At 44.3% G+C, this 17,310-nt stretch overlaps 1 protein-coding gene across 4 annotated transcripts in view; it reads right to left on the bottom strand.

Annotated features, from left to right (window-relative positions):
• Positions 1–15,182, bottom strand: part of GBF1 (golgi brefeldin A resistant guanine nucleotide exchange factor 1) — a 131,566-nt gene extending 116,384 nt beyond the window's left edge. For all 4 annotated transcript variants that reach the window (XM_054982227.1, XM_054982229.1, XM_054982228.1 and 1 more), the window contains exons 1-3: positions 15,046–15,182; positions 9,046–9,151; positions 3,189–3,255 (exon numbers count right to left, since the gene is read on the bottom strand). In XM_054982227.1, coding sequence (XP_054838202.1) covers positions 3,189–3,255; positions 9,046–9,151; positions 15,046–15,110 — 238 coding nt within the window. In that variant the 5' untranslated portion in view covers positions 15,111–15,182. The remainder of the gene's footprint in view (positions 1–3,188; positions 3,256–9,045; positions 9,152–15,045) is intronic.
• Between the last annotated feature and the right edge of the window lie 2,128 nt (positions 15,183–17,310).

The raw sequence follows: 17,310 nt of genomic DNA, 5'->3' as shown, positions 1-17,310 counted from the left end.
AATCCAACAGAGGGCTAGACTTTAAAAAAAAAAATCTGCACTCCATGAAGGTGTACTGTGGACTCAATGAATGGCCTTGGGCAACTGCTGGAAATACTCAAATTAACAAAGCAAACAAATAAAATTTAGTTCCCAATCCACAAAGCAGATTATGCTCACACAGCCAACAAAGACAGTGTGTGTGGTGTAAATAAACTACTCCTAGTCCTCTACCTGCTCTGCACTTTTTCACATTTATGTCGCTGTGCTGAGCAGGTAGGTCACCTCCAGTGTAGAAGCACAGATGGTGTCTGATTACTACTTCAATTCTGTGTTTTGTGGCCAGTCCATGAGTATTTTGCAACACTTTGGGATTGTCGAAGGCTTTCACGGTCGGAGAACGATGGTTGTTGTAGATTTTCCGGGCTGTATAGCCGTGGTCTTGGCATTGTAGTTCCTGACGTTTCGCCAGCAGCCGTGACTGGCATCTTCAGAGGTGTAGCACCAAAAGACAGAGATCTCTCAGTGTCACAGTGTGGAAAAGATGTTGGCAGGTAATTTATATCTACTCAGGATGGTGGGGTTGGGCTGAGTCGTCCTGTAAGAGTTTCCCAGGGTGTGGAATGCTAACGGAGGGAGGCTTCACTGTATCCTGAGGAGGTTCTTTTGCATATGGATTGGTGCTTGATATGCTAATCTTCTCTGCAGGGCTATTGTCAGGTATAGAGTATTTTGTTAGCCTGGTGTTTTTCAGGACTGGAAACCATGCTCTATTCATTCTTAAAGTCTCTTCTTTCCTGTTGAAATTGTGCTTATGCTTATGAATTGCACAGGCTTCCCTGTGCAATCTGACAAAGTAGTTGGAAGTGTTGTCCAGTATTTTCCTAAACTGGCCAATCTTCTACAGGACCACATCGGAAAAACCACGTCTAACATCAAAGATTCAGCACACTTCATCAACAAAATCAGTTCTCTGAAACTCAATCCGCAGGACATACTCGTCAGTTTTGATATTGTATCCCTGTTTACTAAGGTTCCAGTAAAAGACACAATCGCACTTATTAATCAGATTTTTCCAGAGGATGTAACAGCCTTATTCCACCATTGTCTGACAACCAGTTACTTCCAATGGGATAACGAATTCTATGAACAGATGGATGGGGTGGCCATGAGGATCTCTCTCAGCCCAGTTTTAGCAAACTTCTACATGGAACATTTTGAAAAAACAACTCTAGAATCAGCACCCCACAAACCTACAGTCTGGTTCCGGTTCGTAGAGGATACCTTTATCATTCGGAGACACGGTGAGGAAGAATTGATGGAGTTTTTAAACCACCTCAACAATATCCACCTGAACATACAATTCACCATGGAGAAAGAAATCAGGGGGAAAGTTCCATTTCTAGATACCTTGGTCATCCGCAAAGCAAACTTTCAGTTGGGTCACAAGGTCTACAGGAAACCAACTCACACGGATCGGTACTTACACAAAAACTCCAATCACCACCCTCGACAGAAAAGAGGCATAATAAAAACATTAGTAGACCGTGCAAGACGGGTATGTGAACCGCACTTTCTCAATGAGGAAACTAATCATCTAAACCATGCACTTCAAGCAAATGGCTACTCCAGAAACGAAATCTGAAGAGCAATCAAACCCAGGATGAATCAAACAACCAAGGAAAAACAGTCTCCCACAGGAAAAGTGTTTTTGCCATATATCAAAGGAATCACTGATCAGATGGGAAAGCTTATGAAAAAGCATAACCTTTCAAGCAGTATTCAGACCCACCCGAAAAATACAACAGATGCTACGATCAGCAAAAGACAGTAGAAACCCCCTCACCTCTGCAGGAGTATACCGTATACCCTGCAGCTGTGGACAAGTTTACATCGGGACCACAAAGTGTAGCATCCAGACAAGAATAAAAGAACATGAAAGACACTGCAGACTTGGACAACCTGAAAAATCAGCAGTGGCTGAACATAGCCTAACTCAAACAGGGCACAGTATCTTATTCCAGGACACCAAAATACTGGACAACATTTCCAACTACTTTGTCAGATTGCACAGGGAAGCCATTGAAATTCATAAGCATAAGCACAATTTCAACAGGAAAGAAGAGACTTTAAGAATGAATAGAGCATGTTTTCCAGTCCTGAAAAACACCAGGTTAACAAAATACTCTATACCCGACAATAGCCCTGCAGAGAAGATTAGCATATCAAGCACCAATCCATATGCAAAAGAACCTCCTTAGGATACAGTGAAGCCTCCCTCCGTTAGCATTCCACACCCTGGGACGACTCAGCCCAACCCCACCATCCTGAGTAGATATAAATTACCTGTCAACATCTTTTCCACACTGTGACACTGAGAGATCTCTGTCTTTTGGTGCTACACCTCTGAAGATGCCAGTCACAGCTGCTGGCGAAACGTCAGGAACTACAATGCCAAGACCACAGCTATACAGCCCGGAAAATCCACAACCACCATTTTGGGATTGATTCTTTTATCTATGTCTCATCAGAGAAAAGAGCACTTGGAGCTGGGGGCAGATAGGAGGTACTGAAATGGATGAAGAAAAAACCCTGTGGCACCATAAAGACTAATGACATTTATTTCAACATGAGCTTTCACATGTCTCTGATTCACAAAGCTCACACTGAAATAAATGTTGTTAGCTTTTAAGGTGTCAGAGCTGTTGTTTCATTTTGCTACAGCAGACTAACGCAGCTACAGATTTGGAATCATCACGGAAGGCAATGCATGAGATGGAAGGCAATGCATGAATGGACAGAGCTGAGGTGGAGCTTTTGAGTATCATATTTTGAAAGGGAAGACAAAGAAAATGCCAGCTATACAGAAGCATGTACATATCACTTAAGGAACTAGAAATAACAGTATGCTGTTAAATACAGACACTGCTGAAGGAAGCTACTGCAAGGGGGAGGTGTAGATACCATGGACACGATACATTCAAGGATCTTCAAACATTTGATTAATTAGCACCCACTTTTGAAGGGTCCACTCCTCAAAGCAACATCGCACAAGATATATTGAAGCAATCATGCATCATTACCAAGAATGCAATGTTATTCTGCTACTAATACATCTTACAAGTTTATATACAGCACTATAGTAACTAACAGCCTGTATGCTGAATAAGCCCAGCTGCACTAGTAATGGTACTGATATTAAAGCTTACCTGTTATGTTATTGAGAACTTCTTTCAGGACACTGAAGCTGTGCAACAGGGGATCACGTTCTTCATCCTAAACACAAGAAAAGGTAATTGTTGAGCCAAGGTGAATGAATCCTCAGACCAAAGAATAACACATTTTCATCTGTTTTCAGTTAATGCCCAGTGGGGCATTTAAATTACATTACTCAGGAAGATTACCTACAATTAAAACTTACAGGTATAAAATAATTAAAGAAACCATTTTTTCCTTATACTACGCTGGCATTCCTAAATGCTAGCTTGCCAGTGAAATATTTTACCTCAGTTTTTAAACATGCTTTATGCTTATTGCCACCAGAGGAAAACCACACTGGGTTGTTATGGAAACACCAGTGAGACTATTTCCATAGTGTGTAATTCATGGCTCACTTCCAGCTGAAGGTTACTGGGAAACCTTTAGGCTAGTTACCTTCTCTCAGCCTGACCTACCTCAGAATTGCTGTGAGGTCAAAATAGGGAGGAGAACATGTATGCCATTCTGAGATCCCAGGAGAGAAAAGGTGGATCAGGCACATCATAAATTATGATGTTTCACTTGAGCATAGCACAATTTTGCAAATTAAAAGAAACAAATTAATTCCTGAAGTGCTCGGCTGAATTTCATTGCCCCCTGCTCCAGAACTCAGAGGCAGAATACATTCTTCATATGCAATTCAATCCTTGCTATCTCCAGTTGAAGAGAATATATACATAGCAGGCTAGTCAACAGACTAACCAATTTCACACAGTTGTAAGAATATATAAGGATTGTCTACAAACCACCCCAAAGCTCCACGGAGGAAGGGCAAGGCACAAATTGTAAATAAACAGATTAAGCATTTCCCACCTCTTTCACCAAGACAGAAAAAGAAAGCAAAGCACTTCGTAAGCCTCGATGGGCGAATTCAGCAGGGCGTCCTCAACTCTTATCTTCCTATTCATCACAGGCAACCAATTTACTTTTTGAAAGTCTTAATTAATATTCATATGGCCAGCGTTTTGTTTCTAGCATTTTGCTAGAGAGAAGTTTGCACTCTCATTTAGGATGGCTAGTGCCTCTGCAGGCTTTGCAACTGGCTGTTCAGATTGTTTTGCATAAATTTAATGCAGACTTGAAACAGTGCTTGCATAGGACATACAACAATTGCTTAAAAGCAACTGCTTAAGTGTTAAATTCCACCTGTACCGCTTGGTGCCACTCAATGTGTGCGCATATATCTGGCTTCTTCCATACCCAGCCTCAAGACTGCTGCCATTCCTCAGCTGGCAGAAGCAACAAATGCGGCATGCGCATTTAATGCAATGTGCTGAGTGCACATAAGGCACATTATTCCCATAAGGCACATTATTCCCATAAGGCACATTATCCCATCTTTACAGCCTTTTAACCCCAGGGGAAGGAGGGAAGTGTGAGGCATGCTCAAGGCTGTGACAACAGCAGAAAGGAGTGGCAGAATGAAGGAAATGTAACTGCCTCTTAACTATCTACAAGACTGATATGTTGCAATTACTATGGTATATAGCAGCAATACTTGTAAAAGTAAATATCAACTCTGTTTTAAGGTTTTTATAAACTGATTGCTTGCAATGGTTATACATAAATGCAAACATTCATTTGAAGTTCCATTATATTTCTGGGAGATATTACATAAATATTTCTTCATATCTAGATACTAGGCATTATCTTTTAAAACATTTATTGCAATATTTTTTGTTGTAAACCATTTTATATAACCATGTGTCACAATATTGGAATCAAAACAAGATATAAGTCACTAAATAAAGATTTAGCTAAAATAATGTTAAGGTTTTATTTGAAAAAAGCACATTTTCCCACAATATACTAATTATCTTTTCAGATTTTTCTGAAAAGTGTTTGAAATTCAAATAATAGTGCTGTTAGTGCTCAAGTATTTGTGTATCCATTCAATTTTCCACTTCAGTTTTTGCTTTGGAGATCAACATGGCTCTGAGTCCAACATCAGTGGAACACAGACACACACAACAAACACACAACAAACACACACAACAGCACCCTACATTTTATTTTCTAGCTCTCCAGTTTTAATCTTTTGCTCACCGCAGAACAAAAGCCGTGCCAAATAAAAATGCTGTGATTCCAATCTTATGCACACTAACTTTGAAATAAATCTTCTGATTAAGCATAGAGTGTTTTAAAGTATGGTGCTGGGGGACTGCTGCTCTGCCCCTTAGCCTCTGGCCTGTGGGGTGCCCCAAGGATCCATCTTGTCCCCAACGCTTTTCACCATCTACGTAAAGCCACTGGGAGAGGTCACCCAGAGATCTGGGCTGAGATGCCACCAATATGCAGATGATACACAACTCTATCTCATGCTACCTGCAGACCCCAGGAAAATTGAATTGGTACCTAGAGGCAGTTTGGGAGTGGAAGAGGGTCAAAAAGCTGAAACTTAATCCTTACAAAACAGAAGTATTACTGGTGAGGCGGAAGATCTGACCCAGGAAATAAGTTATCTCCTGTTCTAGATGCAGTGGCACTCCCCCTAAAGGAGCAGGCTCATAGCTTGGGGGTGTTGCTGGACCTTGGCCTCTTGAGGACAATCAGGTGTCAGTGATTGCCGGGGTGCCTTTCAGCAGCTTCAGCTGGTAAGCCAGCTGCCGCCCTTCCTAGATGGGGAAGATCTGGCCAATGTAGTATATGGCCTTAGTAATATCTAGATTATACTGCAATGCTTTCTACATAGGGCTGCCCTTGAAGACTACTGTTGGTACAAAATACTGCAGTCAGAATGCCGACTTGGGTGGATAGTAAAGACCATATCACTCCAGTCTTGTTCCATCTACATTCACACCCAGTTTGCTCCCGGGCCCAATTCAAAGTGCTGGTATTGATTTTGAAATCCCTGTATGGCTTTGGGCCAGCATACCTTAAAGTCTGCCTTCTCCCATATGAACCTACCCCTTAAGTCCTGTGACCCTGGAGGCCCTGCTTTGGATGCCCCTGCCATTTGAGCCTTGACAGGTGGAAACCAGAGAAAGAGGCCTTCTCAGTCATGGTGCCAAAACTTTGGAACTCCCTCCTCAAGGAGATTCATCTATCTCCCTTTACTGTTGTCTTCCACCAGTGAGTGAAGCCTTTTTTGTTTTGTTTGGTATACCCTCAATAACTCTTACTGGCCCTTCTCCCTGTTCTTGGTGTTCTGCGTTTGTTTGTGTGTGTTTACTGAATTATTTTTATAATATTTTTAATGTTTTAAGATTTAAATTTAAGTTGTTTGAAAAAAATAATGTTCGCTGTCTTGGAGTCCGTATTTGGGTAGAAAGGCAGCATACAAATGTTTTAATTAAATAAATAAATCTTTAATATTTTCTTTCACATTTTTATCCTGCCCTTCCTCTGAAGGGCTGGATAAACAGTTCACTAAATGTTCTGAGTTTCGGAGAGGCTTCACAAAACCCACAAACCACACAAATGTCCTCAATTTTAGACACCCTCTGAGATCTGATGCTACAAGGTGCTGTAGAAATTATCCATAAAGAATTCCATCTAAATAATGATGATGATGATGATGATGCTTATATACCGCTCTTCTAGACAGATTAGTGCCTCACCCACAGCGGTTAACCACTTAGTAGTAGTAGTATTCCCACAGTACAGCTGCGGGCTGAGAGGAGTGCCTTACCCAAGGCCAACTACTGAGCTCATGATAGTAGTGGGATTCGAACCAGTAGAGTGCTGATTTGCAGCTGAACCACTTAACCATTGTGCTACAGCAGCTCGTAATTTATGTGAGTAAGATATTTTTATCAGCCTCCCAAACCCTCCAAAACAGAGTCATAGCATCTACAATACGTTCCATTATTGGAGGGGAGGGGAGACCGCTCCGACAGATGCCACTTTCCAATTCCTGAAGATGCCTGCAAAGGTGCCTGTTTCCACCAGTGCAGCACTCTTCAAGAATTAAGGAGAGCAGATGGGACAGCCCTAGCAGTACCACTCTCTAAATCCTAGAGGATGGCTTAGATCTTACTCTGTACATTTGCAGGGAGTCACCAAAGAGGGAAAATCCCATCTCCCCTCCTGGCCGCTGCTTCCTTTCCTCTTGATCTCCTGGAGGAGAGCTGATACAGCCAGCCAGCCTCATCTCTACTCAGCTGATGGGGGGCTCGAAGCTGAAAGCATGCATGGCATACATTCAGTTCTGTCTCCCCCCTGATTAGCTGGCCAGCTAGGGGAAGAGGCTTAAGAGCAGGAAGCCAGTCCTGCATGCTTTGTGCTCACAACCTCATTCTCCAGTCACCACTGGCCAATTGATCAGAGAAGGCTTGGAGCTGAAAACTTGTTTGGTTTTTTGGGCAAATGTGGGGATTCCCCTAAGTTTGTAGGGAACCCGCCCCCACCCCCAGCTGTACATGGTTGCATTGTACTGAGTTTTTTTATCTACACTCTACAGACATGATCAAAGTCAAATATTAGCTACATTCCATTATGGATGAAAGAAGATCTATCAACTTAAATGTGTGGCTGAGGAGACACAATGGCAGTGTGATCCACAATGGATTACTGCTTTGACTCTTCAAAATTCTGTTGGAAAGTAAAACCTCTCTACCAGTCTTGTCACAATACAGAAAGGAGACAAACAACATTCACATGGATCTCATCTTTGTTCTGCTTTCTTCCTGCTACCACCTTTAATTCCAGAAGGGAATTTTCAGGCATTTGTTCATTATTTTCATTCCATGCTCAAACAAAGAGAAGTATTCCTCCCTCAGTTGGGCATCCATCCCAAACAGAGAACATCTAATATGTCATCTTGTGTGGTTCCTGAAGGCCATTTGAATTGGACTCCCCACCCATACCCTCTCCTGCTTATTCCCCTAGTGTTCAAGAATTTTCACTACTCCTCTTGGAGTTCATCTGGATTCTCAAAATGCCCTAGATAAAAGGGAACGTTTTTTGGAAGTTAGACACTTCCCTGAAAAGTACACTCAGCCAGCTTCTTAGTAGAAGAGATTGACTGAAATAAGGACAACTGTGATCCAGCCAAGTATATCAGCACAGGAAAAAGGGCAGATAGGTAGCCCATTGGCTAGAGAGAAATCCTACTTGAGGTCAGAACACGGCACTACATAGCTGGAGACCTTAGCTAGACATACCGCCCCAGAGAAACACAGTGGAGAGATCTGAGAAGGGGAACAACAGCAGACCCTTGAAAAGAATGGAGGACAAATCCTCCTCCCAAGCCTTCTAAAACATGAGCTAAAGGGGACCCAGGCATGCCCTGTAATTTAAGCATCGGTTTCACCACCATTTTATTCTCTCAACAAACCTGTGAAGTTAAGCTAAGAGAGAATAACTAGATCAAGTACACTGCATGGTTGAGCAGAATATAAATCTGTATCTCATCCTGACACTCCAGATACTGCACCACAATAGTTTTTGTTCAACAATACTTGTGATATGACCTGGAAATATTTTAGATAAGATTGAACTTTAGTTGCAGTGCTGTAATAGTCTACTACACACTAGTTGTCACCCTTCAAACCATTTTGTTAGCCAGATGCCTACCAGGAGAGCTGAAAGCTCCTACTGCGGTGGTGGCGAAGAGTGCCCTTAAGTCACAGCTGACTTATGTCAACCCCTGGCGGGGTTTTCATGGCAAGAGACTAACAGAGGTGGCTTCCCAGTGCTTGCCGCTGGAAAGCTCCTAGTAGCAGATAGTTATAAGAACTGGTAGCTTCCCCTCTTGAGAGGTGTCCTACAGCAACAAGCTATTTCAATTCCTCCAGCATGCTTGACATTGCAAGAAAAAAATCATCTCATAAAACAGGTTTAAGATTCACTTCTCCAACTACTTACCATGTGTGTATGAGTGCTCCATCTTGCGCTGCGCTTTATGGCTCCCACTACTGTATTGATTTCACCTTGTATGATGTAGATGTTCTTATCCACAATCCTGGCAGTCCTAAAATTGACAAGCTGAATTAGTACAAAACCACTGTGTTTTAATTATTCTTTTCCAGAAGAAAGGAATAAAGATTCCAGAACCACAAAAATATAAGGCATATTTCAGAACAAATAGTGGTCAGCTGAATTACTCTGGCACATTCGGTTTTATGTATGGTAGTTATTCTGAAGATAGAGAAGTTTTCAGATGTTTGTGTTTTAATTTCTCAAGCATTAAGTCTTTGGGTTCACAAGTCCTCAGAAACAATTCCAAAGCAAAACCTCTGTCAGACTCAAACCAAAACAGCCTCCCGCCTTCAGATGATTGGGGACAAGAGGAATTTTCAGCCAGTCTCTCGGAGCAGACAATTCTACATGCGCAACAACCAAGACGTCCCGACCACGATCATTCAGACAGGTGTAAAACGAAGAACAGGGCCTCTGAAAAAAACCTTAATGTGTGGGTAGGTTCATAAGAAACAGAGGTAGTACTTAAGATATCCAAGTGCCAAACCATTCAGGGAATTAAAGTTCAAGACCAGTATGCTGAACTGATCTTAAAAAATATATCAGCAGCCAGTATGCATGACAGACTGGCACAAGTGGAAAAACTGCCTCTGGCTAATGCTTCAGTTGCCATGTTTTGCAACCATTAAGAGTTCTGAACAATTTTCAGAGACATTCCCATACAGAGTGCATTATTGTAGTCTAGTCTGGATGAAACAAAGGTGTACATGACAGCAGCCATGTCAGCTTCCTCCAAGAAAGGGCAAAGCTGACACAACGGCCTAACTTGGACAAAGGCTCTCCTGGGAGACCAATACTATGCAGCAGCAATACTGCATTCGAAATCACTCCCAAGCAGCACATCTGATTCTTAGGGGATAAGCACAGCCCCATCCAAAATGAGATGACTAATCATTCTCAATCGCCTAGACTACTAACCAAGAATACCTCCACTTTGTCTGGATTAAATTTCAGTTTTTTAGTCCCCATCCATATCACCATAGACCTGACAATAGTTCAGTTCTTTCCTAAGATAAGGCAAAAAAGAGAGAGATTTGGGTATTATCAGCATACTGATGTTATATACTGCAAATCTCTGAACCTTTCAAGAAATTTCACAAATATATTGAATAGTATCTTACTATATAAAAGGCTAAGCGTATTCAAGACAACTCACTTCCTACCTGGTGCACCACCAGAGGGCGCTGCTGTGGAGGGAAGCCCAGATGAGGCAGCCAGACCTCCAGACAGCAAACCATGGCGGGAAGCCCAGGCCAGGAACAGGCATGGAGTAGGCAGCAATGCCCGCTCCCCGCCTTCACCCAGCTGGGATCAGAAGCAGAGCAGGTGGCAATGCCCATCCCCCACCTTCACTCAGCAGGAATCAGAAGCAGAGCAGGTGGCAATCCTGCCCTCCGCTTCCACCCAGCTGGGATCAGGAGCGGAGCAGGTGGCAATGCCCACCTGCCCTTCACCCACCTGGGATCAAGAGGAGAGCAGGTGGCAATGCTCGCCCCCTTCACCTGGCCGGGATCAGCTGTGGAGCAGGAGGAAATGCCTACCTCCCCTTTACCTAGCTGGGATCAGAAGTGGAGCAGGTGGCAATGCCCACCCTACTTCACCCAGCCGGAATCAGGAGCGGAGCATGAGGCAATGTCCATCTCCCTTCACACAGCCTGGATCAGGCGCAGAGCAGGAGGTAATGCCCGCCCCCAACTTCACCTGGCAGGGATCAGGAGTGGAGCAGGTGGCAATTCCCACCCACCCCTTTCACTTGGCCAGGATCAGGCGAGGAGAAGGTGACAATGCCCGCCCCCCTCACCCGGCCTGGATCAGGCATGGAACAGGAGGCAATGCTGCCCCCCCATTCAACCTGTTACCAGGCGACTTTAAAAAAAAACCTCTCCCACCTGCTCACACACATTCATAGTAATTGTCCATGGCACAGCGAGAGCCTGAACTCACCTACCCAAAACAAGAACGGTCTTTTTCTGAAAACTATTTTTATTCACCACAACCTAGTGGTAAAATGGATATTTACAAATATATGCTAGTTCTCTTACTGGCTGTTCAAGGGCGATTTAATTATTTAGAAGTATGGCTTTCTACCTAGATAAAACACAGTCTAAACAGAAAGCAGGTTAAAAATAAGTACTGAACTGAAATCTGGAGGTCATCTAATCCAACATAATCCATCTAAAGATGAGAATGAAAAACAATTTATTAAATAAAAATTACATTCTACTGAGGGAATTGTTTTGGTCTATAGCAAATTCCAAAATCTGGCAGTTTATTAGCTATCTTTGAGAATTTTATTTGACTGTGGGTAATATAGGAGGAAAAGCCACACAGCTAGGATATCCACTTACCATACCAGTTTTCTTTTTTTTTTTTTTTATAAATTTTTTATTTTTCATAACTACAAAACACTACACAGCACTACACAGGACTATCACAAGGAAAGGGGAGAGGGAAGGGACAAAGGGGGATGGAAAAAGAAAAGGGGGGGGAATGAACTACAAACACTAAACACTACACTTCAATGTTTTCCCTTCATACTGTCATAATACAAAAATAGCTCCATAGGATAATGATGGAGTGGTTAATCATACAGAGAATAAACATTTCAAATTCTGATTAAACTTTCCTCCCCCTTCTAGGTCCCGGACGCAATTCTCTCTGTGCAACCGCTGTTGCGGTGCTCTCCTCCTCCTCCCCCCCCTCCGGCTTCTCCTTTTCTTCGTTCTCGGTGCAGCAGAGTTCTGGGTTTTTATTCTCAAAATCCTTTAGTTGATCTTCTGATAGTATCTTATAGGCCTGATCTTTATATCTAAACCATATTCCTTCCGGGAATAACCATTTGTACTTTATTCCATGGTCTCTCAGAAGAGCTGCAAACTTTTTATACTTAAAACGCCTTTTCCGGACTAGAAATGGAACGTCCTTCAAAATCTTGACTTTCAAACCCAAAAAGTCCAAATCCGCATTGTATGAGTTATATAGGATGGTGTCCCGAATCTTTTTAAATGAAAAGTCAATAATGATCTCACGAGGCAACTGTCGCTTTGTTGCATATTTTGAAGAAGCCCGACGGACCTCCAAAATGGCGCTTTTAACCTCTTCTTTAGTCGTCCACTTACCATACCAGTTTTCAATAACATTACTCCAGAGCAAAAACTGCCCCATAAGCATTAGTATTCCCAAATTTTCACTCAGGGTCCAATGGCGCAATGAAAAGCCTTCCCTTATTTTTCCGTTCACCCTAATCCCACTGCATCTACTGCCATTTTATTTATTCCCCGCCTGATCAGCCTTCAGGTGATTCCCACAAAAGTTTCGCTCAACTACGAATAAAAACAACCGAAGACTAAAATAAAACCCAATTAGCAACCTCTGCTACACCAACTACTCTCTCCAGATATTTTCACTCTCAGTATGAACATGTTTGCCTGGAATTAGCAAAAAGTTTATTTATACCCAATGTTTCTCCCCAATTGGGACCCAAAGCAGCTTACACCAGAGCATTTTCCCTCCTCCATTTTATCCTCACAACACCAATCACGTGATGTTGGTTAGGCGGAGAAGTCATCCAGTTAGCTACCTTTGCAGACTGGGAATTTGAACCCTGGTCTTCCAGTTTTCAGTCCAGCACTCTCACCCTACAGGACGATGGGTTTGTCTACTATAAGTAATATACAGTTGGTGATACTTTCCAGCACAATGTGCTTCCCCCTTTTAGCCATCCGCACATACTGGGTTTAGAACGAAAAAGAAAGCTGATTTGGTCTGGGATGGATATTCTTCAACAAGTCAACATGATGTCTGGATCCTTTCACTAGGGAAAGATACAAAGTATATTTTATATATATTATATATGTTCCCCCCTACGCCAAGCCATAACACCATGCCACAAACGGCATGAGCAACAGTGGTTTGTAACATATCTTGATAGAAGTCAGAGGGCCTATTGGCCAGTCTGCAGCATAGAGCAAACTCCTGCCTGGTTGTCCTGTGATACAATCCTGCCTGCTGCCCAGCTGAAAAGTCAAAGCCCCACAAAGGCATGTATTGTAGGTGTGCATCAGAATGGAGTTCTATAATATTTTCAACCTCACAGAAATCGGGTTTGGGAAAACATTGTTGTTTTCCACCAACAGGGAATGAAGACCAGTTGTGTCCAATCCTTGAACTGATGACAAAATTGGCATCTTGCCATACAACCACCTACCACCAGACCAAAAGTTTGAAAGCCTGCAAGCATGAGGTCTGGATACCTCAGACTAAGGATAAAATCCGCATCTTCAGTGTCTCTCAGCAAGATTCGAGTCCAATAGCTCCTTAAAGACCAACAAGATTTTCAGGATGTTAGCTCAAAAGTTTATACCCTACAAATATGGTTGGTCTTTAAAGTACTATTGGACTCAAATCTTGCTGTTCTACAGCAGACCAACATGGCTACCCACCTGAAAGTCTCTCTCAGAAAACACTTCAGGGATCCATTCTTCCCACACCTTCTGACAGCATACATGGCCATATAGAAGTGTGTGTAAAATTGTAAGGAATTAATTTACATCCTCTTATAATGAAGAAGTTCAAGCTCAGGAACAACACTGAAGCTGTCAAGCCGGTATACAGACCATGAACACCGATTTCCTTGGGAACTCAGGAGTTGAGGATACATCATTGTGTGCTATGCCTATGAGGGGAGCCCACCTACTTGGGGGCAACATCATGACAGGCAGATGGCACTGACAACCCACTCCTGTGAGGTCACCCCATGCAGAACTCTAAGAACACCTTGAAGATTCCAAGATGGAAGCACAATATTCCAGTTCATACAAGGAGCCTACAGAGAAGGGAGACAACTCAAGAAGACACCACAGCTGCCTTGCCTTCCCATCTCTGAGTGAAAACAAAGATCCGAGATTCTCTCTTGGAGCCCTCTTGCACCAGCAGACCAGAGACCTTTCTACAGGGTGCCCCAAGGTGGCAGGCCTTCCCAGGCACCTAGCAGCTCCTCAAAAAAGCCCTCTGCAATACTCAAAGGGCTCCAGGATTGACGGATGGGAAACGTGCCCAAGACCCAATACCAAGGGTTGTGCTCACTTCCTCTCAATACTGCAGCAGATCCCAAGGTCGGGTTGACAGCCTCCAGGAGGTGGCTGGAGATCTCCCGGAATTATAACTGATCTCCAGGCCATAGAGATCAGTTCCCCTGGGGAAAACGGCAGCCTCAGAGGATGAACTCTATAGAATTATATTCCACTGAGGGATCTCCCTCCTCAAACCCCTCCATCTCCAAGCTCCACCTCCAAAATCTCCAGGAATTTCCCAACCTGCAGCTGGCAACCCTATTCCCAAGTAACACCCAAGCTCTCCCGCAGTGTTCCTGCTGCCCAAAACCGGAGGGACTAGGCTTAAAAAACTGTATGCTAGTTAGGCTCCTATTTTTTTGATATTTTGTCACTCTAGGTAAGGCCCCATTCAGACATGCGCTGGGAGCTCCGTGTCCGGAGTTGCCAACCTTTCCTTTTTTTAAGACACTCAATACTCGGGTGTGTTTTACGCGTCTGGTACGATTTTCTTCGTGGGCGCTCGAGACACGGAACTGCCTGCGCACGTCTGTACATTACACAACCCTGCGGAGTTGTGTACAGGGCCCGGCCGCAGAAGCCCAAGAGCTCAGCCCGTTCAGTCCCAGCAAGACACCGAGCAGGCGGCGGCATGGGAGACGGGCCGGCCCTTCCCTGGCCGGGAAGCACGGCCCCTTCGCTTCCTCCGGCCCGGCCGTTCTCGCCTCTCTGGCCCTGACGAGGCCTGTCGGGCCTTCTCCGGCCCGAATATTGGTTCTCCTTCCGCAGCCAAGGCGAAGGGCTCGACGAGCGTGGGGACCAACCGCTCACTCACCCCTCCATCCACCCGGCCTCCGAGACGGCGGCGCCTCCGGGGAGGGTCGGGGAGCCTCTCGGCATACCGGGGAGCCTGGCCGGCAGCGACACCACCGCGACGCCCTGAGGGAAGCTGCGCCGGCCACAGCGCGAACCGGCTCCTCTCCTCTCACTGACGTGGAGACAAGGCGCAACGCACCGCGCTGCTGGGAAGGGCGGGAGGGAGCGGAGCCAAACACCAACCGCGAACCCGCTTCCAAGTGACAGGAGCTCAAGCAGCCAATAGGGTTAGCCTCTGACTCCGGAGGCCGGTCCCACGCGCGGGATTCCAAAAGGGGCGGAACAGGAAAGAGCCAATCGCCTTTGGAGGCTGTGGACTGGGCAGCGGCGCGGGCCAATAGCAAAAGGGCTCCGTGGAAGAGCCGCTGAGGTTGGGCGAGTCAAGTACGGTTGAGCGACACGACCGGTTTGCTGAGCATTGTGGGAATCGACATGCCACTGCTGGGCAGCGTGTGGCCTCCTTGGTGGTGGTGGTGGTGGGGTGTTAGGTCAGCCGGGTCTTCCACACCCATCAAAGAAGTATCTGAAGAAGTCATGAAAGCTCATAGCCTACCACAACTTTTGTTAGTCTTGTAGGTGCTGCTGGTAGGGTTGCCAGCTCCAAGTTGGGAAATTCCTGGAGATCTGGGGGGGAGAAACCTGGAGAAAGCGGGTTTTGAGGAGGGAAAGGACCTTGGCATGGCATAATTCCATAGAGTCCGCCCCTCAAAGTAGCCATTTTCTCCAGGGGAACTGATCTCTGTGGCCTGGAGACCAGTTGTAATTCCAGGAGATCTCCAGCCACTACCTGGAGGCTAATACAACAATGGGGGACCGCAACTGATATGCGTAACAAGCCAGAACAACCGCAGACACAATCAATAATTGAAGTCTTTAAAGTGCACCGTGCAGTGATATATAACAATATCCTACTTTAATTAAAGAGCCAAAGGCTCACCATTAACACTTTAAAGGTGCACCGTGCAATTTACAAAAACAATTCAACAATTCATATACAGTCAGTTACAAGTACAATCTCACTTTGAAGTCCGTTAATTCATAAAGTCCCAATATATTTATCAAGCACACCTAGTCCTCTTGTGTTCTGTGTCTGAGGCGGGGAACACTCAATTTTAGTATAATGTCTCACGTATTTTGTTTTTCCAGGCGAACGCCCACAAATGGGAGTGGCTCCCGTGGATGCCGTCTCCGGAGCGGGGGACCCACTGAAACTCCCAGTCTCCAGAAAGGGAGAATCCACCATCCATCGCCGTCCAGGAACCCTCAACAGGACGCCAGCACCTTTCCTATTTCATGGGATCTGTGATTCCAGATGGATTGAGAGAAGTGATTAGTTACGAGATACAGGATATACTTGGAGTTGAGATATCTGCCAATAAGAATCCTCTTGACAAAGGAAACATCAAACCGGATCAGCTACCTTGCATCCTTTTTGGAAAAGGCAGGCTGAAAATGTTAAATAATTGCAAGAAAGCAAATTGAGCAAAATGCAGAGGATAAAACATCACCCATTATAACAAGACCTCAGTACTGATGGCTTTTGTGACAAATGTCTTTTATGCTGCTCATTTATTTTACACACTATTCATGTCCTGCCTTTCAATGTACAAGACAACGGTGGTTAACAGAGTTCTTTTAAATCCCCAAACAGATTTGGCCATCCTGAAAAATCAGCAGTGACTGAACATAGCCTAACTCAAACAGGACACAGTATCCTATTCCAGGACACTAAAATATTTAACAACACTTCCAACTACTTTGTCAGACTGCACAGCCATTGAAATTCATAAGCATAAGCACAATTTCAACAGGAAAGAAGAGACTTTAAGAATGAATAGAGCATGCTTTCCAGCCCTGAAAAACACCAGGCTAACAAATACTCTATACCCGACAATAGCCCTGCAGAGAAGATTAGCACATTAAGCATCAATCCATATGCAAAAGAACTTCCTCAGGATACAGTGAAGCCTCCCTCCATTAGCATTCCACACCCTGGGAAACTCTTACAGGATGACTCAGCTCAACCCCACCCCTCCTGAGTAGATATAAATGACTGCCAACATCTTTTCCACACTGTGACACTGAGAGATCTCTGTCTTTTGGTGCTACACCTCTGAAGATGCCAGCCACAGCTGCTGGCGAAACGTCAGGAACTACAATGCCAAGACCATGGCTATACAGCCCGGAAAATCCACAACAACCAGATTTAAAGTAGTACCAAAAT

Source organism: Eublepharis macularius, chromosome 6 (genome assembly GCF_028583425.1).
Source record: "Eublepharis macularius isolate TG4126 chromosome 6, MPM_Emac_v1.0, whole genome shotgun sequence".
Taxonomy (NCBI): Eukaryota; Metazoa; Chordata; class Lepidosauria; order Squamata; family Eublepharidae; genus Eublepharis; species Eublepharis macularius.
Note: the sequence above shows the minus strand (reverse complement) of the source record. Positions and strands in the feature narration are given on the sequence as shown.